This window comes from Ictidomys tridecemlineatus, chromosome 11 (genome assembly GCF_052094955.1).
Source record: "Ictidomys tridecemlineatus isolate mIctTri1 chromosome 11, mIctTri1.hap1, whole genome shotgun sequence".
Taxonomy (NCBI): Eukaryota; Metazoa; Chordata; class Mammalia; order Rodentia; family Sciuridae; genus Ictidomys; species Ictidomys tridecemlineatus.
Window position 1 is genome coordinate 130,651,570 of NC_135487.1, and position 24,251 is coordinate 130,675,820.

A 24,251-nucleotide genomic window follows, 5' to 3' on the forward strand; every position below is an offset into this window, starting at 1 on the left:
GGCTCTGAACTTGCAATCTACCTGCTTCAACCTCCCAAGCCACTGGGATAAACAGGTGTGTGCCACTGCACCCAGCTATTAAATAGAATATTAACAAACAAACAAATAAACAACAAAAAAACCCCAACACCAAAAATATACATTACGCAGTCCTTATGCATATTTCATTATTGTTCTAGCCCCTTTTCTTATTCAAGTGGTCATATTTTCTCTGAGAAACACAATTTGTCTTCCCTACTCCAATTGTGGGAATTGAACCCAGGACACTTTACCACTGAGCTATATCCCAAGTTCTTTTATTTTTTTGAGACAGGTTCTTGCTAGCCCAGGCTGGCCTCAAACCTGTAGGTAATGTAATTACTCTTAATACATTTAACCATCAGAGTCAAAAGTCACACTGAAAGAGAAAAGGCATAAGAGATACACAGGACCCAATAGACACCCTGAGGCTTACCTGATAATTTATTCTTTTAAGGTATATCTATAGTACTTTAGAGCAAATCTATGGTACTTCCCTCCTATAAAACAGGTAGAAAGCTAATTTATGGAAATGAGGAAGATAAAGTTGAGAAAATAATGTCAAAATGATAAAGAAGCATTCACATGGAAATTGAAAAATACTTTCTTAAATGAAGAATGAGTCACAGAAGAAATCTAATAAAAATCAAGAAACAATATTGAATGTAAGGAATAGTTGGATGAGATATGTGCAGCAAATATATTGTTACATTGAGATTTTTGGATATCAAATTCAATATATTTTATGGCATCTCCTATATGTTTGAAAAAAAGATTATAATGATTGTTAGATTATCTGAAGTGCCTATACATAGCCAATATCAAGTAGCATCCCTACAAACATGGGTTTCCTAGACACTCAGAGGACAGTTTGGTTCTCATGTAAAGTGTTAGGCACTATAATTACATTCCAGGCTATGTTTCCTCATTTACATGTACAAAGTTAACCATTCAAGTGTTTTGTTTTCTTTATTTAGATCCTAATTTGCAAAATTTTAGTACTAATAAAAATGTAAAAGTTTTTTTAAAAAATCAAGAAACAAACAAGAACAGAGATACAACTTATCAAAATCTCTATGACAGCATGAAAGTAGTTCTTTTTTAAAATATTTATTTATTTTTTAGTTTTCGGCAGACACAACATCTTTGTTTATATGTGGTGCTGAGGATCGAACTCGGGCTGCACGCATGCCACCGCTTGAGCCACATCCCAGCCCTGAAAGTAGTTCTAAGAGGAAAAATATATAGCACTAAGTGTCTACACTGGAAAAAAAAAAAAAAAAAAGATCCGAAATAAAGTTTATGTTCCACCTCAAGGCTTTAGAAGAAGAAAAACAAACTAACTCTAAAACCAGAAGACAGAAAATAATTTAGATCAGAGGTAAAATTGATGAAATTTAGAATAAAAAGAAAAATACGGGCTGGGGACGTGCCTCAAGCGGTAGCGTGCTCGCCTGGCATGCCTGCGCCCTGGGTTCGATCCTCAGCACCACATACAAAGATGTTGTGTCCGTCAATAACTAAAAAATAAATATTAAGAAAATCTCTCTCAAAAAAAAAAAATACACAGGCCTTGCAGAATGATTCATGCCTGTAATCCCAGTGGCTTGGGAGGCTGAGGCAGGAGGATCAAGAATTCGAAACCAGCCTCAGCAATTCAGTGGAGCCCCAAGCAACTCAGTGAGACCCTACCACTAGATAAAAATTTAAAAAGGAAAAAAGGGCTGGGGATGTGACTCACTGGTTGGAGCCCCTGGGTTCAATCTCAGGCACCAAAAAAGAAGACAAAACAAATTAAAAAAAAAAAAAAAAAAAAAACACTCACACACACACAAACACTGGAGAAGCTAGGGACTGAAGAAACTTACCTCAAAATCATAAATGCCATTTATAACAAATCCAAAGTCAATACCATACTGAATGCAGGAAGACTAAAAAGCATTTCCTCTAAATCAGGAACAAGACAAGGTTATCTACCCTTACCACTCCTATTCAATACAGTCCTTAAAACATGAGCCAGTTATCAGGCAAGAAAAGGAAATCAAGGGGATACAAATAGGAAAAGAAGTCAAACTATCTGTTTATTAATGACATAATCCTATATCTAGAAGACCCAAAAACCACCAGAAGGCTTCTATAGCTTACAAATGAATTCAGCAAAGTAGCAAGATACAAGATCAACACCCATTAAATCAATAATTTTCCTATACTCCAACAGTGATTCAACCAAGGAAGAAATCAGGAAGACCATTCAATTCACAATAGCCTCAAACAAAACCAAACTAACTGGGAATTGATTAACCAATGAGGCAAAAGAGGTCCACAATGAAAATAACAGAACATCCAAAGAAAGAAATCAAAGACCTTAGAAGATGGAAAGACATTCTATGTTCTTGGATAAGCAGAACTAATATTGTCAAAATGACCATACTACCAAAAGCAGTATACAAATTCAAAGCAATCCACATCAAAATACCAATGACATTCTTCACAGAAGTAGAAAAAAACATTTTTAACATTCACTTGGAAGACTAATAAGAGACCCAGAATAGCCAAAGCAATACTAAGCAAGAAAACTGAAGTCGACGTCACAATACCTGATCCGAAACTATAATACAGAGTTGTAGTAATAATAACAGAATGGTACTGGCATCAAAACAGACATGAAGACCGATGGAATAGAATAGAAGGCACAAAGACAAACTTATATACCTTCAGCCATCTAATATTTGACAAAGTGTTAAAAATATATTTTAAAGATATCCTTTTTAACAAATGGTACTGGGAAAACTGAATAGCTATATGTAGAGTGTGAATAGACAGCCTACAGAAATCTCCCAGAAATGGGAGGAAATCTTGTCCAGCTACTTCTCCAAAATATATAATAACTCAAAAAGCATAACACCAAACCCCCCACCCCAAATAACCCATCAATAAATGGGCAAAAAACCCCTAAAAACTAAACAGAAACTTCTCAAAAGAAGAAACACAGATGGCCCACAAATATATGAAAAGATGTTTAACATCTCTAGCAACTAGGGAAATGTAAATCAAAATTACACTAAGATTTCACCTTACTCCAGTCAGAATGGCAATGATCAAGAACAAATAATAAATGCTAGAGAGGCTGTGGGGGAAAAGGTGCACTTTTACATTTTGGGTGATGGGAACCACCATATGACCCAGCTCTCCAACTCCTTGGTATTTTCCCAAAAGATCTAAAACCAGCGTATTACAGCAATAGAGTCATCTCAATGTTTACAGCCACACAGTTCCCAATAGCTAAATTATGGAATCAACCCAGGTGCCCATCAGTAGATGAATGGAATGGGTTAAGAAATTGTGTGTGTGTGTGTGTGTGTGTGTGTGTACACATGCATATGGATAATGGAGTTCTACTCAACCTTAAAAAAAAAAAATGAAATTATGACATTTTCTGTTTAAATGGATGGAAATGGAGAATACCATGCAAAGTGGAAAAAGCCAAACTCAGAAACTCAAAGGTCGAATGTGTTCTCTCATCTGCGGACACTAGAGTAAAATAAAGGAAGGGGAAAGGAAAGATGGGATAACATAAAGAGAAGAATGGTAATGTGGATCAAGAGGCATAGAGGACAAACAGGTAATGGGGGTGCAATGTAGAAAGAATTCTTTAAAAACCATGTTATGTGCATATATAAATATACCACAGGGAATTTTACCTTTATGCAAAGGTAGGAAGAACCAATCAAATACAAATAAAAGATGACTGAATGGAAGTCTAGTGGAGGAAGGAGAATGGGAGAAGTACAGAAGGGAAAAGAGGGAGGGAAAGAGACTCAGGTGGGATCATGAACTGACTTTGTTTTGTTGATCATGTGTATGATCATGTATCTTCAATGTGATCATGAATGAAGGTTATGGAACAACAAACCATTAAGAGAAGATTTAACCTTTCAGAGCAGATTTTTCTGTTGATATGGTCTTTTGGTCACTTTCTAAACACACCTACCTTTTTTTTTTTTTTTGGGGGGGGGGGGTTACTGGAGACTGAACCCAGAGGCACTTTACCACTGAGCTACATCCCCAGACCTTTTTATTTTTTAAGATAGGGTCTTACTAAGTTGCTTAGGACCTCAATGAACTGCTGAGGCTGGCCTCAAATGTGGGATTACAAGCACATGTCACCATACTTAGCTAAACACATTCACTCTTGAAGTCTTTCTCAAATATAAGTGGACAAAGGCATATATTGATAATATTTATAAGGAGCTGGGATTGTGGCTCAGCGGTAGAGCGCTCACCTAACATGTGGGAGGCCCTGGGTTTGATCCTCAGCACCACATAAAAATAAATAAAATAAAGATATTTTTAAAAAATAGTGTTGGTGGTATAGTGGTGAGGATAGATTGCCTTCCAAATGACTTTAGTAAGAAAACTAATCAAATATCTGGAAATTAGAATGATTCACAAACTGAAAAACTCATATAACAATTTGGGCTGGGGATGTGGCTCAAGCGGTAGTGCGCTCGCCTGGCATGCTTGAGGCCCGGGTTGGATCCTCAGCACCACATACTAACAAAGATGTTGTGTCCGCCGAAAACTAAAAAAAAAATATTAAAATTCTCTCTCTCTCTCTCTTAAAAAAAAACTCATATAACAATTAAATGTTGCAATCTCTACAGTTCTCTACCTTTATTTTATTTATTTTTATGTAGTGCTGAGGATCAAACCCAGTGCCTCACATGTGTAAGTGGTCTGCCACTGAGCCACAACCCCAGCTCCTCTATAGTTTTTTAATAGATGGCTTTTATGATCCCTGGTTTAACTGTATCATCTTCTTTTTGGGGGGGAGGGGAAGGGTACCGGGGATGGAACTCGGGCACTCAACCACTGCATCACATCCCCAGCCTTATTTTGTATTTTATTTAGACAGGGTCTGAGTTGCTCAGTGACTTGATTTTGCTGAAGCTGGCTTTGAACTTATGATCCTCCTGCCTCAGCCTCTGGAGTTGCTGGGATTACAGGCATGCGCCACCATGCCCAGTTATATCTTTTTTTTTTTTTATTAGAGCTTTATAGTTATACCTAGTAGTTCTGCTCATCCTGACAAATTGATACATGCATGGAATTTAATTTTAGTTCATCAGGAAAATTGTTCTTTGTACTTAACTAAAAAGACATCTTTTTTTTTTTTTTTTGGTAGATGGACATAATACCTTTATTTATTTATTTATTTATTTTTCTAGTGGTGCTGAGGATCAAACCCAATGCCTCATACATGCAAGGCAAGCACTCTGCCACTGAGCCACAATCCCAGCCCTGAGAAATCTATCTTATAAGGTTTATGCAAAGATTAAATGAGGTAAGATAGACAACATGGCCACATGCCTATAGAACAAGCTACTTAAGAGGGCTGAAGCCTGAGGTAGGAGGATTACTTGAGCCCAGGATTCAAGAGACCTAAACTATAAAAGAAAGGAAAGGAAGAGGAAACTGCAACGAGTATTTACCAATATTGCTATAACACCCAGTTTGTTCCAGAAACCCAATGAAGAGCAGAATGACAGTATAGGAAACGTGATACCATCTACTACGGGCTTGACTGCCTGACCCACAACTTTGCTAATAGAAATGATGTACTGAGGGAATCAATGTGACCAGCACTGTACCTGTTCACCTCATAATCAAATCTTCTCCTCTGTAAATATAGGGAAGAGGTGGGAGAAGAGGGAGAGGAAAGAAGTGTACAAATGAAAGGAAAAAAAAGAGGGAAAAAAAACCTCACATGGCAACACTTGGCCTGGGAATGTCTGTCAGACAATTTTTAAAGAGAATATGATTCATCATCACGAGGGCTAGGAATGTAACTCAGTGGTACAACACTCCTAGGTTCAATTCCCAGTACTGAAAAAAATTACCCTTCTTTAGAGGAAAATTTTTCTTACAAAGATTTTGGACTCTGCCATTCCCTCATCTAACCCCCAACTTTTTACTGTCAGTCTATACTTGGAAATGTGTCATGTACTGCCCAGGATAAAAGAAACTACAGTCTGTCAACCTGGCCATAAATGCTATAGTTAGTCCTACACCAGCTTGTCCTCACTAGATTTTCTTTCTTTCTTGATTACTTTCTCTTTTTGATACTGGGGATTAGACCCAGGGACACTATAATCCCCACCCACCCCTTCTCTGAGATGGGTCTCAATAAATTTCCAGGTTGGCCTTGAACTCACAATGCTTCTGCCTCAGCCTCTACTAGCTGGGATAACAGACATGCCCAACCATGCCATTGGCCTTTGTACTATTTCTTTCTTTTTTTTTTTTTTCTTTTTGGTGCTGCTGACTGAACTCAGGGCCACGCACATATTAAGCACAGGCTATATTACTGAGTTACACTCCCAGATCCTGCTCTGGTTCATTTGTTCATATTTAATACATCTCTGCCCTAGTTCAAATACTGAATTATTATTTCTGCTTTCTTATTTAGGCATCAACCCCCTCTACTTCAATGTATCACTAAGCTTCAATGCTGATAGATTTTTTTAGAAAGGTTGTTGTTTGTCTTTTGTATCAGGAAATTGAACCCAGGGGCACATAACAACAGAGCCACAAATTCTGCCCTTATTATTCTTTATTTTGAGATAAGGTCTTGCTAAATTGCTAAGACTGGCTTTGAGCTCGCAATTCTCCTGTCTCAGCCTCCTGAGCACAGGGATTATAGGCACCATATCCAGTTTAGAAAGATTATTTATCTTACAATCACACAACTTATACTAATAAAGATAAAAACTTAAAAAAAAAGATATTGTATCCAACTACCACTAGAAAATACTAAAAAAAAAAAACCTCTAAGACAGAACCCGTAAAAAATAAATTCAATAATAATTTCATACTAAGGGTGAAACTCAAGATCTCATGAATACTAAGCAAGCACTCTACCATAGAGCTATACTCCTAAACCCCCACCATTCCTCCAAAAAAAAAAAAAAAAAAAAAAGAGACTGTAGAAATACTTTCTGCAGTATTTATTGAATTTTATTTAAAAGATTCCAAAGGGGCTGGGTGTGATGGCCCATTCCTGCAAATTCCAGCTACTTGGAAAATTGAGGCAAGAAGATCTTAAGTTCGAGGCCAGCCTTGGCAACTTAGCAAGACCCTGTCTCAAAAATAACAAGGACTAGGATGAGGCAAGGTGAAAGGGAAAAGTCCTGGGAAAGGATACTGGACAAATTATATTGTTACATTACGTGCATGTACCAATATGTAACAAATAATCACACTATTACATAAAATTATAATGTGCCAATAAAAAAATGTGGAGGAGAAAAGAAAAGAATTGGGACTATAGCTCAGTGTTCGATCCTCAGCAATACACACACATATCCCTCAGATTTGCTAAGGATAATATAAATGCGAATTTTTTTCCCTTGAGGTTCTACCTTCTTTTGGGAAAAGGGATATATCCTTCAATCTTACTGATAGAGGATTAAGAGTAAGTCCTCAGTTCCTCTTGATGAAATTAACAATATTCAGTTCCTGTGGCAGCAAGCATCAATGTCACTGGCAAAAATAGCAGGAAACTTCCCGGAATGTGGCACATACCTATAATTCCATCAATTTAGGAAGCTGAGGCAGGAGGATCAGAAATTCAAGGCCCCCAAAATATAACAAGACTCAACAGAAGATAAAAAAGAGTTGGGGACTTTTGGCTATCATGAATAATGATGCTATGAATATTGATGCACGAGTTTTTATATGAACATGTGTTTTCAATTCTCTTGGGAGATATACTCCTGAAAGTGGTTAAGTAACTCACTTTTTATTTTTTTGTATGTGGTTCTGGGATGGGACCCACAGACTACTGTATACTGCTGAGCAGCTGTTGCACCATGGAGCAATCCTGCATTTAATCATGTGAGTAAATGAACTGCCAAATTTTTTTCCACAGAGACGGCACCAGTATATATTCCCTCCACCAATGTCTGAGGCTCCAGTGTCTCTATCTGCTCTTCAATTCTTGTTATTTTCTGTGTGTTCTAATTATAACACCTTAGTGGCTGCATGATTTTAATTTTCATTTGCCTGAAGACTAACAATTTGGATCACTTTTAATGTGCTTATTGGTCATTTGTGCTCTCTTTTTGAAGAACTATTAAAAACCTTCACCCAGCTGGGCATAGTGGTGCACATCTGTGGTTCTAGATGCTCAGGATGCCAAGGCAGGGAAGATGGCAAGTTCAAGGCCAACCTGGGCAAATTGGTGAGACTCTCTCAAAAAAAAAAAAAAAAAAGTGGTGGTGCTAGTAGTGGTGGTTAACTTGGTGGTGGAATGCCCCTGGGTTCAATCCTCAGTATAAAAAGCAAAAACAGAAACAAAAACCTGGGTCACTTAAATTGTTTGGGGTTGTTTTTCTTTTCATTGTTTAAGTTCTTTGTACATTTTTGGTACTATATCCTTAACAGGCATATGATTTTCAAGTATTTTCTCCTGTTACATGGGTTTCTTTTCCCTCATTATAGTATCCTTTAATACCCTAAGTTTAAAAATGGGATGAAGCATAATTCATCTGTTCTTTTACTTTGTTTGCTTGTGCTTTTGGTGTTAAATCTAAGACACTGTTACCTAATCCAAGGTCACAAAGATCAAACATTTTATTTTCTCCTAAAGGTGTAGAATTTTGGCTGTTAACCTTTAGGTCTTTGACATTTTAAGTAAATTTTTGAGGCTCAATTCTTTTGTAATGTGGACATCCAGTTGTCCAACATGGTTTATTAAAAAGATTACCCTTTCTCCAGTGAATAAGTTTGGCACCCTGTAAAAAACAAATTGACCTTAGATATATGGATTTATTTCTGGTCTCCCAGTTCTATTCTATTGTCTGTTTTTATGCCAGTTACTATATAACCTTGATGACTATACTTTAGTATAGTCCTCTAACATTTACATTTTACAGAGAAAGCTGACAAGACCTGGTTATTGATTGAATGAGTGGGGAAACATAACCACTTTGGGGACTTTTCTGAACCTTTGCCTTTTGAATACTGTGTTGTCCTCCTTCCTGGTAACCCTTTTAGAATTCCAGGAGGTAAGATACCTTTTCCAGGGGACACATTTGCAGACAGACAAGATGAAGATAGTATGTATTCTCTCTCCTGTGACTCAGGGAGTTTAAAAAGAGAGTGATTATGTGCTGTAAATATTAATTGTTACCCTTTGTTGACAGAAAGTGTCAGAGAGCCATGCATGGCAGTCCTGTGCCCTAGGATTTGTCTAGAGCCATTCTGTCCAATGCTATCATCACCAACCATACAAGGCTATCCAGGACCTGAAATGTGGCAAGAACAACTGGGAATTGAATTTTAAATTTTGTTCACTTTCTTTTCTTTTTTTGTTAAATTTCAATTGATTTAAAAACTGAAACTTCATTTGACTTATTTTAAAAATTCTTAAGTATATTTGAAATAATTTGAATCTTATCTTCTTTTTCTAGTGTTAATTTTATAAATTATAACTACAGACCAAGTATTTCTTTTTTTTTTTTAAAGAGAGAGTGAGAGATAGTGAGAGAGAGAGAATTTTTAATATTTATTTTTTAGTATTTGGTGGACACAACATCTTTGTTTGTATGTGGTGCTGAGGATCGAACCCGGGCCGCATGCCTGCCAGACGAGCGGGCTACCGCTTGAGCCACATCCCCAGCCCAGACCAAGTATTTCTGATGGAAGTTTAGCACCATGAAATTGTCAAATCAAGATAGAATGTCAACTATAAAATACCCGGGGGGATTTCAAAGGCTTCATATGAAAGAGAAACAAAGAATCTCTCACTAGCAAATTTTGCAATGATTACATTTGAAATGACAATAGTGATATATTGGAGTAAGTGAAATACTTCATTAAAGCCTGGTACATGGCATATGCCTATAAACCTAGCAACTAAGGAAGCTGAGGCAGGAGGATCAAGAGTTCAAAACCAGCCTCAGCAAAAGCCTGGCAGTAAGCAACTCAGTGATACCTTGTCTCTAAATAAAATACAAAATAGGGTTTGCGGGCTGGGGATGTGGCTCAAGCGGTAGCGTGCTCGCCTGGCATGCCTGCAGCCCAGGTTCCATCCTCAACACCACATACAAACAAAGTATGTTGTGACCACCAAAAACTAAAAAATAAATAAATATTTAAAAATTTTCTCTCTCTGGCTCTCACACTCTTTCTTTTTTTTTTAATATTTATTTTATTTTAGTTTTAGGCGGACACAACATCTTTGTTTGTACGTGGTGCTGGGGATCGAACCCAGGCCGCAAGCATGCCAGGTGAGCGCGCTACCACTTAAGCCACATCCCCAGCCCCTCTCACACTCTTTCTAAAAAAAAAAAAAAAAAAAATAGGGTTTGGGAATGTGGCTCAGTGGTCTAGTGCCCGAGATCAATTCCTGGTAGCAATAAATAAATAAATAACATAATTAATTTCACCAGATCTCACACACACACACACACACACACACACACACCCCTCCCTCCCTTCCCCCTGTCCTTCTCTCTCTCCCCCTTTGGTACTAAGAATTGAAATCAGGGGAGCTCTAACTACTAAGTGCCAAGGTCTTTTATTTTGAGACAGGGTCTCATTAAGTTGTTGAGGTTAGCCTTGGACTTGGGATCCTCCTGCTTCAGCCTCTGAGAGTCTCTGGAATTACAGGCATGTGCCCCAGTACCCGGCTAGTCAGCTTCTTTTTCTTTCTTAAAGCAAGGTTATTAGAAAGTTGAAAATTATGTCTCTGTCTTACATTATCATGTCACCACACAGAACTGCTTTTAGTTTCTGCCATGATGACACCCCAACATCGTTTTGACCTCAGGGACAATTCAGGAACCGTGGTGAACTGGTACTGAGATTTAAGGTTCTAATTACATGGAGGCTATAAAATGAAGCAGAACAAGCAGGCATAGACTGGCCCTTTGCTGATGAAGTGTGCAAGGGTGCCATGCTCCTCCCTATGCCTGTCCCCTGTGCCTTGCTGGCTCCTGCTGCATTACTCCAGCTTCCCTTTTCTAGGATCACTAAGTTCTGGTCTCTTCAGTCCAAACTTATGGACCCTGTTCGCCTTGTCCCTCCCTGCCTGGGGCTCACATCTTCCTACTTCACACATGACCAATCTTTGCTGAAACACAGGATAGAAACCAAACTCTAAAGCAGAGGTTGGTAACCTTTTGCTGTAGAGGGCCAGAGCCACAGAGTCTCTGGCCCAACCAACAAACCACCTTCATCTGAGTATGAAACAGCTGTAGACAACATGTAAATGAACAGGCAGGGCTGTGTTCCAATAAAAACTGATGTATAGAGACTGGGGGAAAAAAAAGTTGAATGGTGAGGACCCCTGGGTTCAATCCCCAGTGTGAGGGAAGAGAGGCAGGAAGGGGTGGTGGTAGTAGACAGGTCAGTACTCCAGAAGAGCAACTGTTAAGTCTGATACTTGAAAAAGCACTTTCACAGCTTTATAGATGTTAAGGTCCTCACTAGTAGCAGGAGAAAGTACCTTTTTTTTTTTTTTTCCTTTTTGAGATGGGGTGTCACTCTGTTGCTCAGGCTAGGCTCCTCTTAAACTTGTGGGTTCAAGTGATCCTCCTGCCTCAGCCTCCTGAAAAGCTGGCACTACAGGTAAGTGCCACCACAACCAGGTCAGAAGTACCTTTGCCTCTGCATTAAGACATCAAGCATTTTAATGGGGGGGGGGGAGACAAAGTACTATTTGTCTCAGACTAGAGTTTACTTTTTGGTATATGACTTGTTCTTATTAAAAGTATTAAGACTTGTCGCTGCTGTATTTGTAATGGGAAAAAGAAAGTTTTATTTATTTTTTCAGTATCTTGGAATTGAATACAGAATTAGCTATCCATCTTGCCACACAAGATGGCACATGCCTATTATCCCAGTGGCTCAGGAGGCTGAGGCAGGAGGATTGCAACTTTAAAGACAGCCTCAGCAACTAAAGAGATTCTATCTTAAAATAAAAAATAAAAAGGGGCTAGGGATGTAGCTCAATGGTTCAGAACTCTTGGGTTCAATCCCCAGTACCAAATAAATAAGTATAGAAATAAAGCCAAGTTAGTTCACACACAGACTTTCAGATTAGTAATGGGAGTCAGAGGTATAGTTCAGCGGTAGAGCACTTGCCCAGCATGTGACAGGCCCTGGGTTTAATCCCCAGCACCAACAAAAACAAAACAACCAATCAGCAAGGGGAACAAAAACAACACAGTGGGTAGCAATATAGGCTTTACAATCAGAACACCTCAGTTGTTAGGTTTGGATATTAGATTCATCTTTACTAAAAGGCAACCTTGTGCACATTTGGTCAAAACTTCTCTAGGCCTTATTATTACATCCATAAAATTCAGAAATAGCAGGTAGGAATGTAGTTCACTGACAGAGCTCTTTGAAGCCCTGGTTTCAATCTCCAGCACCATAAAAAAAAATAAATAAATAAGATGTCATGTACAGACTTAGCATTGTAAGTGCTCAATAAATATTAGCATCTATTATTTTATTAATGGTGAAGTCCCATCTATATGATAGGAAAGGTTAAAGGAAAATGAGAGGTGCAACAGAAAGGGAAACTGAAAAGAGCTGAGACTAGTTTACTAAAACAAGAGGAACTATGAGAAAAGACACCTCTGTTAAGATAGCAACTTTTTTTTGGAGAAGGCAGAGAGACATGGGAGCTACAGTCAAATAATGTTTTCAAGACATCCACAGCCTTCTCAGAAGATCATGCACTATCACTACAAAAAGTATGCAACTGTTATGGGGAAGAGGAGCTAGCAGCTAGTTACTGCAAGGAGCTCATGCTTCTTCATCACAGATATACATCAGATCTACCTCTCTTATGGTTGACCCCACAGCACAGAAAGTTGAAACCTAATGAGGAAAAAACAGAAAGTTACCACTTACTTCTGGGATTTTACTTGCTTAACAGCAGATTTTAAGAAAAGACAAAAAAACTATGAAGTTTAAAATTATGAACACGGACGGCCTGGCTCAATCTCTAGCACCATACTGTGAAATATAAAATGATTTTTCGAAATTCCAGATAAGTATCCAAAAACATACACGGACCAGCTCTAGCACAAAAATTCCTAGAGTAGTCACAAAACTTGTTCTCCAAATCATTTTACTCTTGAGTGAATTCAAATTGGCCAAATTTTTCAGATATAAGGCTCCTCTACATACAGGCTTCTATCCAAAGATGTATATATAAAGATGTTTACTATAGCACTATATATAATAACTATGAATGTCTAAGTACCATAACTGGAAAAAACCTATATGAACAAGGAGATAGGTATCATCAATTAAAATATAGTTTAACAAAATATTATAAACTATAATTTTGATGTGTATTTATGGTATCATAATAAATTGTTGAGTAAAAAAGTTTTTTAAAATATAGTATAGTATCTTTTTCTTTCTCTTTATTGGTGCTAGAGACCAAACAGCATCTTGTGCATGCTAGTCATGCACTCTATCACTGAAGTACATTTCCAGACCCTGATATAATTTTTCATAAAATATTTATCTATAAATTTACATACACTTACACATGTATAAAACGCCCAGAAAAATACATACCAAAATATTAAAATACAACATCTCTTTTTTGGGGATCAGATTTTTTAAGTTTCTATTTTTCTTTAACTACATAAACTGTAACAAAAAAAATTTATTATGTACATTACATAATTAAACAATTAAAGAACATCAACAAGAATGTGTATTGTTATTCTCTTTGCTTTTTTTTCCAGCAAATGTTTTTATTGGCTTTTTTTTTCTTTCCCCCCTTCAGATGTTTCTTTCTATTGAATTGACTATTATACTTCTAAAGTTCTGAAACAGCCAACAGACCATAGAAAGACATTTCTTTAGGCTCCTGCTTGAAACCTCGCTTTGCTTTATAACCCATAATTCCCAGTATGCCACTACTCAACAGCCTGCCCCCACCCCCACCCTCACATACACATAACTCAAGCTTATGGGATCATGTTATACTGCTGGCAAAGAAAAGCTAGAAGAAAAAAATTTAAATAAAAATAAATGCCTAGAATGCTGTTGACAATCCCAAGCTAAAAATAACCCTAATTCCTACATGTAGTTTTTTTTTATTTTAACATCTATTTTATTTGTGTATTTTTATGTGGTGGCAGGGATTGAACTCAGTGCCTCAAGCATGCTAGGCAAGTGCTCTGCCCAATGAGCCACAACCCGGCCCCTCCTTTATGTAGTTTTTCTCAACTATATATTACTTTGGTACATACTACTACAACTTGAATAAAAGTACATTAACCCATATAAGAGGTTCACTTTGAAAAAGGGAACCATATTCCTCAAATATCAAATGACTTATTTAAAACAGAGATACCCAATTCTGGCATATCTCATAGATGCCAAGACATGGTAGGGGGGAAACAGCCTATAAATTATGAAAAAAAGTTGGGAAATCATGAATGTTACTGAAGTAATTTCAGAACAGCTGAACCAGTCAAGCCAAATGCCAAAGTAGAGACAACCCAGTCAATTATTGCTAAAATACAAAGCTGAATCATCACACTGGGTTACAGAAAATTTTTCTGAGCAACTCTGTACTAGTTTCAGGGAAGCATTCCATTTTGGTCCTTGACCCCACCCTACCTCAGGTTTATGATGAAAAAGGTACCGGAAGGGCTGGTTACTAGTCACTTGGCAAAACACCACTGTGATTCTCCATAAATCTGCTTACTACTATTGAGCCACTGGAGACAAAAATCCACTATTGAGAGGAATTAAAAAAAAAAAATACAAAGAAGGACCATGCACAGTGGTGCACATCTGTAATTCTAGCTAAGCAGGAGGCTGAGGCAGGAGGATCACAAGTCAAAGCAAGCCTACGCAATTTAGTGAGAATAAATAAAAAGAAGGATGTAGCTGAGGACATAGCTCAGTGGTAGATCCCCAGCACTAAAGAAAGAAAGAAAAAGAAAACATAAAAGGAAAAAGAGAAAAAAAAGCGTAATCCTGAGAGGTATGAAAAAGGCAAACAAATTTCAGAGGGAGAAATGTGCGAACCTTAAAGGAGGAGATAATTTTTGGGGGGTGGGGTGGAAGGGTGTTACTGAACTTAGGGGCACTCGGCCACTGAGTCACATCCCCAGCCTTATTTGTATTTTATTTAGAGAGAGGGTCTCACTGAGTTGCTTAGTGCCTCGCCATTGCTAAGGCTCACTTTGAACTCGCAATTCTCCTGTCTCAGCCTCCTGAGCCACTGAGACTATAGGCATGTGCCACAGCACCCAGCAGGGAGATGACTTAAAAAAAAAAAAATTTAGTTGTAGATGGACAGAATGCCTTTATTTTGTTTATTTTATTTTTTTATATGTGCTAATGATCAAACCCAGTGCCTCACCCATGCTAAGCAAGTGCTCTGCCACTGAGCTATAGGCCCAGCCCAGGACAAGATAATTTAAACAAAGAGTTTCATACTGAATAGCTCTGAAATGAGTTAGGTCTTTCTCCATCGCCAGTATATGGGCCAAAACAGAATTGGCCTTAATGGCAGAGCCTCTCCCTGTGCTTTAAGAGCTGAAGTATTTCCGCCCAAGATAAGATGACATCATCCACCAGATGAGAAACTAAGAGGCAGCATGTGAGTGACTTGAAGTACACATATAATTTGGGGACGCTAGAGGCTAACCGGATGTGCATTCCTCAGACTACCAGGATTTTGCTTCACCAGGTCATGGAGGTGTTCCCAGAGATTCAATTCAATAATCTAGCAACATTAGTACATAAATGAATCAATAATTCCTATATTAGAGCACAGCTCCTTTGAGCTGGGGGTGTAACTCAGTTGGAGTGGGAGAAAGGGGGGTGAGGTCACACATGCACAAAGGAGCATTTTTTGGAAGCAAAAGTTAACCTTCAGGTGACTCTTTGTTGATAAGTAGATAGTGATTTAAAAAAAAAAAAAATGGGCTGGGGATGTGGCTCAAGCGGTAGCGCGCTCGCCTGGCATGCGTGCGGCCCAGGTTCGAACCTCAGCACCACATACCAACAAAGATGTTGTGTCCGCCGAGAACTAAAAAATAAATACTAAAAATTCTCTCTCTCTCTCTCTCTCTCTCTCTCTCTCTCTCTCTCTCTCTCTCTCTCTCCCTCCTCTCTCACTCTCTCTTTAAAAAAAAAAAAAAAAAAAAAAACTAAACTCCCTGCAACAAAGTAAAACTAAAACAAAATCAACCCAGTTGCTTGCAGAACTACCTGAAGCACTCTCTCTGGTCCAAGTTAACTTGGAATACTGGAAGCCATTCTAACTATATCCCTGCAGGTGGGAGGCACAATATGTTCTCCAAATGAAAAGATTTTCTGTGTTTGAAATGTCATCATGCCTTCTGAGGAATATTATTGAAAACAAGCTCTAAAAAACAATGCTAAAAAATATTGTATATATAAAAAAAATATGTATATATCATCACCCTCATTAATGACTAAAAACCAAGCCATATCTCAGAGAAGACCTAAGTTTTATTACCCAGCAGATATCAGTTTTTCCTAAGGAACAAAAACCTAAAAGCAGTCCGATCTACCAGTTGTGAGATCACCTTAGCTAAGAGCCAACTAAAAGCAGATCAAGGAATGAGCTACAATTCCATAAGATTCACTTCAGTGGGGCTAGGGATATACCTCAGTGCTTGCCTCACATGCACAAGGCCCTGGGTTCAATCCCTAGCACCACCAAAAAAGATTCACCTCAATAACAAATATCTTTGCCACTAGTAACAATCTCTCTCAGCCTCAGTTTCCCAGTTTGGAAAATGGAGCAGTTAAAGAAAAATAACTCAGGGATAAAAGTAAAACAATTCTATTTTCTTCTGTTGAACTTTTGCTTCCAGTACCACACTGGCAAATTTCATGGTTCTCAGGCCTCAAATATGTATCCCTTGGCACCAACACATTAATTGAATATGAAAAAAATATGAAACAAATCCAAGTCTTTCCTTAAAAGACCTGGATCTATCCATAGCCAAGAGGCATTTGAAATTTTTGGCAGACTGCTATCTCCTCATTCTATGTCCAAATCTGGCTCTATCTTGCAAGTACAGTGAGTCTTGCTCAACTAGAATGCACATATTTCCACAGAGAAAGCTGAAGATAATGAGCACTAACTGTCCCAACAATCCAAGAAATCCTCTTCACCACAGAAATCAGAAATATAGCCAAGTTACTTCTCTGCCGTCAGACTTCTTTATTTACCAGATTTGTTTGCCTACATTATACACAGAAAAAGCTAATATACTCTAACTATACATTAAAAACAAACAAACAAAAAAGTCTTCCCATTCCCTCGCCACAACTTCCCTTGCTCACCTCTCTTTAGTACACCCTTCACCAACATCACTGGTCCTTTAGGACAGTGCTCATTCTGGGATAATGACATATTGCTCAGTTAAGTATAAAAGACAATAATAATAATAATAATAATATATATATATATATATATATATATATATATATATATATATATATATTCACCCCCCACAAGGAACTTGTCCTCTTTTTGCTAAAGTCTTCCTCCCAGTCCAACAACAGGAAGACTTTCCAGGAATCAGATATTTATAAGTTAATATATATTGTATGTAGCCATTTCAAATAAACAGTCTGGAATTTCAAAGGAGGAAAAAGAAAAATGCCTGGAAACAGTTAAAAAAGATGGAGGAGTTGAGTTCACTTCAAATAGAAAACAGTAAATAATAAAAGCTCACAGGAGATATGAACAAAACAGGATGAACATCTGGAAATTAAATGCTTTTTTTTAATTTTTACACAATATCTTTATTTTATTTATTTGTTTTTATGTGGTGCTGAGGATGGAACCCAGGGCCTGGAAGTGCTAGGCAAGTGCTCCACTGCTGAGCCACAATCCCAGCCCCTAAATGCTCTTTTTTGATGGAAAAAGGGTGTGAGGAAACAACAGGGCAAATGGGATAAGAAGGGGTTTCCTCTAGGAAATATCAATCCAAACACGCTCATTAGACTGAACTTCAGGCTGGGTTTAGAACACAGAAAACAGAGATTCCCTCTGGCTATCAGGAAACAGCATGCTTCCTGAAATACACTTTTATTCTTGGTCATGAACGTATGTCCAGCACAAAGAGAGAAAAGATACTGCTCATTTTGCTCTTCTTGTTTCTGCCGCCTTTTTCTTTTTTTTTTTTAAAGAGAGAGTGAGAGAGGAGAGAGAGAGAGAATTTTTAATATTTATTTTTTAGTTGGCTGACACAACATCTTTGTTGGTATGTGGTGCTGAGGATCGAACCCGGGCCGCACGCATGCCAGGCGAGCACGCTACCGCTTGAGCCACATCCCCAGCCCCTGCCTTTTTCTTTTTCTTCTTTTTTTAAATAAATGTTAGCTGTTGTTAATTTAATGACCAACATCTTTTTTAAAAAAATGTTTATTAGTTGTTGACAGACCTTTATTATTTATATGTAGTGTTGAGAATTGAGCCCAGTGCCTCACACATGTTAGGCAAGCTCTCTACCACTGAGCCACAACCCTAGCCCCATTGTTGCCTTCTTTAGGTCAAGTAAGAATACCCCAAAATTCTAGAAGAGAAAATATCCAACTTAAAAGATAAAAAACCGGGCTGGGGATATGGCTCAAGCGGTAGCGCGCTCGCCTGGCATGCGTGCGGCCCGGGTTCGATCCTCAGCACCACATACCAACAAAGATGTTGTGTCCGCCGAGAACTAAAAAAAAAATAAATATTAAAAATTCTCTCTCTCTCTCTCCCCTCTCTCACTCTCTCTTAAAAAAAAAAAAAAAAAAAAGATAAAAAACCCTTTTACTCTTTTCAGTTCTGACTCTTGTCTAGTGTTATGGTAGTTCATTCCACAGGCTAGTTTCCATTATATTATCAAAGAAAAGCAGGCAAATAAAATATTTAAGCTACTACCTAGCACACATTTGAGCGAAAGTACTAATCAGAAGAGCTCATATTCATAAGTAAAACATATATTTTGATACTCAAAGCTAACTTGCAAGTACATTTTACCAATTAATCTCTGATGCTAGATACCTATAAGACTAGTTAATTATATCTGATGCTAATCTTGAGTGGTTCTAGCAAAAAGCTGTAATCCCAGCTACTCAGAGGCTGAGGCAGGAGACTCCCTTAAACCCAGGAGTTAAAGGCCTCCCTGGAAAATACAGAGACCTGTTTGAAACACAAATAAAGAATTCTGATGGCTACAAAATGGCTTACAAGTATATACAAAGAACAGAGACAAAAAACATACAAAAAAAACCTCTACCACTCAAATTACTAGATTATGGCAGTTTACTAGAACAAAGCCACCAGAACAAAGAATTTATGAGACTGGCCCTACTATAAAGATCTCAAGCAAAAAGCTTTAATTCTGTGACCTCTGGAGTTTCTCCTCTGCAGTTAAGGGGGGGGGGGGGATAAGGAAACGACTGTAAAATTACCCCCAAATAATTTATGCTCCTGCTAAAAATTATAACTACTTTTTTTTGGTCCTAGGATTTGAACCTAAGGACACTTTATCACTAAGCTACATCCCTGTCCTTTTTTTTTTTTTTTGAAACGGGATCTCACTAAATTGCTGAGGCTGACTCTGAATTTTGCAATCCTCCTGTTTCAGCCTCCTGAGTTGTTGGGATTACAGGTATGCACCACCATGCCTGGCTAAGCACTAGCCAGATGTGTGGCACCTGCCTGTAATTCCAGGGACCCTGCAAGACCCTAACACAAAAAACAGCAAAAATTTTAAAAGATGGGAATGTGGCTCAGTGGTACAGCACTCATGGATCCAATCCCAAGTACTGCAAAAAATAATAATACATATATAGGAAAATATTTTAAAAATTTTAAAAAATGGCTGGGCACAGAGGCATAGGCCTATAATTGTAGAGCTTGAGAGTTCTAAGCCAGTTCAAGTTCAAAGCCAGCCTCAGAAACTTAGTGAGACCCTAAACAATTTAGCAAGACCCTGTCTCAAAATTAAATATTAAAAAAAAAAAAGGGGGCTGGGAATGTGGCTCAAGTGGTAGCGTGCTCGCCTGGCATGCGTGCAGCCCGGGTTCGATCCTCAGCACCACATACAAAGATGTTGTGTCTGCCAAAAAATAAAATAAATATTTAAAATAAATAAATAAATAAATGTTAAAAAATGTTGGGGATGTGGCTCAGTGGTTAAGTGCCCCTAGATTCAATCCCCGATACAAAAATTAAAAAAAATATTTTAATGTTCTAGTCAGACTCCAAAACAAACTCTTTATTCTTTTCTAGTAAAAAGAGGGCTCAGTGGACTTAATGTCAAATCTAAATTGACTGTAAGAAGTTAAACTAGCCAGGGCTGTAATCCCAGGACCCATGTCTGTAACCCCAGGGTTTGGGGAGGCTGATAGGAGGATAGCAAATTCAAGGTCAAACATCAGCAACTCAACAAGGACCTAAACAACTTAGTGAAGCCCTGGACTGGGATGTAATTCAGTGTAAAACTCCAGTACTAAAAAAAAATTTAAATAGAGATAAGGAAACACTTCAGATAAAGTCTCTGAACACTGGTGTGATAGATAGTTTCACTGTCAACAGCACCACATCAGTGCTGATTTTATTAAGTAGTACCATAGTTCAAATAATAAGGATGATAAAAGGACAGAATACATTTTCTTTACACACCAAGCAGCTGAGGCTAGACAGCAAACTCCATCACCTTTAACAACCAAAAAATAAGAACAAGCAAAAGATAATTTCTGCTTTAAGATGTTACACAGTTAACATTAACATCACCCCTCCCCAGTTAACTCCAATGGATGTTAAGCATCTCCTAGAGCTTATAGTTTGCTCTTCACTCTGTATTTCATTTGTCAGCAGTATAAAAGACCAGCTCTAGTTTAATGGTAAAACAATATAGTTAGGGGTTTCCTATTGGCAGGAAACAACTCTTCAAAATAACCTCTTCATCCTAATTTGAATGATAAAAATGATTTTGAGTATCCAAAAGTTTCAAACAGATTATCTAAAACAGTAAATCTGTCCCTGAACTGGGCCATTATTTTTTATCCATTTTCAAAACTGCCAGAGAAGCTTATGTTTAGAATTGTAGAGTTTCACCAAAATTTAAGTTCAGCTAAACATCTAACAATAAATTGGTTTTATGATGGTTGAAACACACTCATCCTGAATTTCTACAAGGTTAGCCTTCTCTCTTTTTTTAACAATTTAGGAAATTGAAAACCATCATTTGTTCCTACCAAGCTCCTAATTCCCTGTTACCATCCAGAGAAGAGCTCTCCTACCATTACAAATCCTTTCTACATTAGGCTTTTCTGTATCAAAATTGAATATCTTATCCTTGGGCATGTGTGTTTGTGTGTGTGTGTGTGTGTGTGTGTGTGTGTGAGAGAGAGAGAGAGAGAGAGACACACACACACACACACAGAGAGAGAGACAGAGACAGAGACACCAGTGATCCTACTTGGGACTGGCCTTAATGCCAGGATTTTGGGTGTCTTGAGGCAAGAGGACAGCAAGTTTGAGGTCAGCCTCAAAACTTAGCAAGATCACCTCAAAATAAAAAATAAGAAAGGCTTGGGTTGTACCTCAGTTGTAGAGAACCATGGTTTTGTTCCCCAGTACTGGGAAGAAAAGGGGTGGGGGGAGTCCAAAAAGTAATCTCTAATCTGTGACTTTTTTTTTTAATATTTACTTTTTAGTTGTACTTGGATACAATAATTTATTTTTATGTGGTGCTGAGGATCAAACCCAGGGCCTCACACATACTAGGCAAGTGCTCTATCACTGAGCCATAACCCCAGCCCATAATCTGTGACTATTTTTAACTTAAGACATTTTTGAACCTTGACTTCACATATGAAAACAGTAAAATCAAGCAAGTATAAAGTCAATTGAGCCTAATAGTTGACTTTCTGGAGAAAACTGAAGAGCATTTATACAATCTGTAATATTAGCTGCTAGCCCTAAGATCTGTCAGAAAACAAAAACCTATAAAAATATCAAATCATAATAATTAAAATAGATATTAGAATTAACTAGGAGTAGAAATGTAAGAGAGAGATGATTTATCAATAAATGACAAATATTTTCTTGTTACTCCTGAATCTGTCTACCTGGAAGGTACTTCTATGAGATGATGCCAAATTGAAACCTGGAATATAAACACAGTGCTCTTACTATTAAGCTTCTAACAGAGACTACCTACTTGATAGTTGAGAAGTTTGCTTAAAAAACACATTCAATCATTCCTCTTTCTGATTTGGAGAGTATGGGGAGAAGGTTTTTATATTAAGGAACTACTGTATATTAGAAACAGCAACAAAAAGCTGGGCCTAGTGGTGCATACCTGTCCAGAGACTCAGGAGGCTGAGACAGGACCATAGCAAGTTCAAGATGAGCTTCTGCAACTGAGGGAGACCCTGTCTCGAAAAATAAAAAGGGGGGCTGGGGTTGTGGCTCAGTGGTAGAGCACATGTCTAGCACATGTTAGGCACTGGGTTCGATCCTTAGCACCACATAAAAATAAATAAAATAAAGGCATTGTGTGATTTTAAAACAATAATAAATTTAAAAAAAATAATAAAAAGGGCTGGGGATGCAGCTCAGTGATAAAGTATCCTGGGTTAACTCCCAATACTAAAAAACAAATCCTTGGACTTTGCTTTATTCTTTTCCCATTTAGAATGCTGTATGACTTGTTCTGGTCCTCTAGTGCTTTTACAGGAAAAGCAAAAATCACTTTTCAAGAAACTAAGAATAGAGCTTGGCACAGTGGTATATGCCTGTAATTACACCTGCTTGGTAGGCTGAGATAGAAGGATTGCAAGTTAGAGGCCAGCCTCAGTGATTTAGCAAGGCCCTAAGCAATTTACTGAGACCCTGTCTCAAAAATTTAAAAGGCTGGGGATGGGGGCTGGGGTTGTGGCTCAGTGGTAAAGCACTCGCCTAGCATGTGTGAGGCCCTGGGTTTGAACCTGAGTACCACATAAAAATAAATAATACAAAGGTACTGTGGTCCAACTACAACTTTAAAGAAAAAAAAAAAAAAAAAAAAGCTGGGGATGTAGTTCAGTGGTAAAACAACCATGGGCTCATGCCCCAGAACCCATGCTAGGCAAGTGCTGGCCTCAAACTTGTGATCCTCCTGCCTTAGCCTCCCAAGACAAAGCTTGTACCACAGCACCTGGCTCCAAAAAATAGATAGATAGATAGATAGATAGATAGACAGACAGATAAGCAAGCTGGGCACCATGGGGCACAGAAACTGGGGACGCTGAGGCAGGAGGATGGTGAGTTCAAAGCCAGGCTCAAGCAAAAAGCAAAAAGCTAACTCACTGAGACCCTGTCTCTAAAAATAAAATACAAAATAGGGCTGGGGATGTGGCTCAGTGGTTGAGTGACCCCCCAGTTCAATCTCCAAAACAAGAATCCCCCCCCAAAAAAAATCCAAAATAAAAAAATAAATTAATTAAAAAGGCTTAATATGTTGCTGGGTGATAAAAGTGCCCCTTGGCTCACGCCACACACAAAACACAACACTAAAAATAGATATTCATAAATAAAACTGCATCTTACAAGGTAACTGTGACTACATATTCTCTCATTTTAGCTGGAATGATTAAGGTGGAACCCTCTATTTAGCAGATTCAAAACAGCAAGGATGCAATTCCAGGCCTAAGAATATGTCAACAAAATCTCAACTAAAGCATCCAACATCCAAGCCTCTCCTGTTCACAGTGTAGAGACAACAGTCATCTGGGATATGAGACATTTCTAATAGAAGTTCCAGAACGGTTTCTGACTCACCCCCCCATACACACATTTTCCCTCCTACACACAATCTGTTTCTTCTAGGCGTTCTCAGCTCTCTTAATCTTCATTAGTTTCTAACTACTCTCTGTATGGCTGGGTTCCGTTCTCCAATTTCCGGATGCATCCAGCATCCCTCCAGTCTCCTTCCCATTATGTAATAGTCCCCTATAGCACTTAGAGCCATCCCCCACTTTTCTTTCCTTCCCGGGCCCAACTCCAAACATCCCTTCCCTCAGGCTCTACTGGAATTTAAGACTCCACTTCATCTTCTCCGTCTGTTTTCAGGATCTTTTGACACGAATTCTCCACATTTATTTAGGTTCTCTTCAAAATTTCTAATTCCTTCCCAGAGTAGGGCAGGCCAGGGAGGGAA

At 38.1% G+C, this 24,251-nt stretch overlaps 1 protein-coding gene and 1 pseudogene across 2 annotated transcripts in view; both read right to left on the reverse strand.

The window, feature by feature from the left end:
• The window catches only part of Pip5k1a (phosphatidylinositol-4-phosphate 5-kinase type 1 alpha), a 49,106-nt gene that overhangs the window by 23,793 nt on the left and 1,062 nt on the right, over positions 1–24,251 (reverse strand). For both annotated transcript variants that reach the window (XM_013361178.4, XM_005331206.5), the window contains exon 2: positions 12,874–12,912. In XM_013361178.4, the coding sequence (XP_013216632.1) occupies positions 12,874–12,912 (39 nt within the window). The remainder of the gene's footprint in view (positions 1–12,873; positions 12,913–24,251) is intronic.
• On the reverse strand, positions 13,836–13,953 carry LOC120891080 (small nucleolar RNA SNORA2/SNORA34 family; annotated as a pseudogene).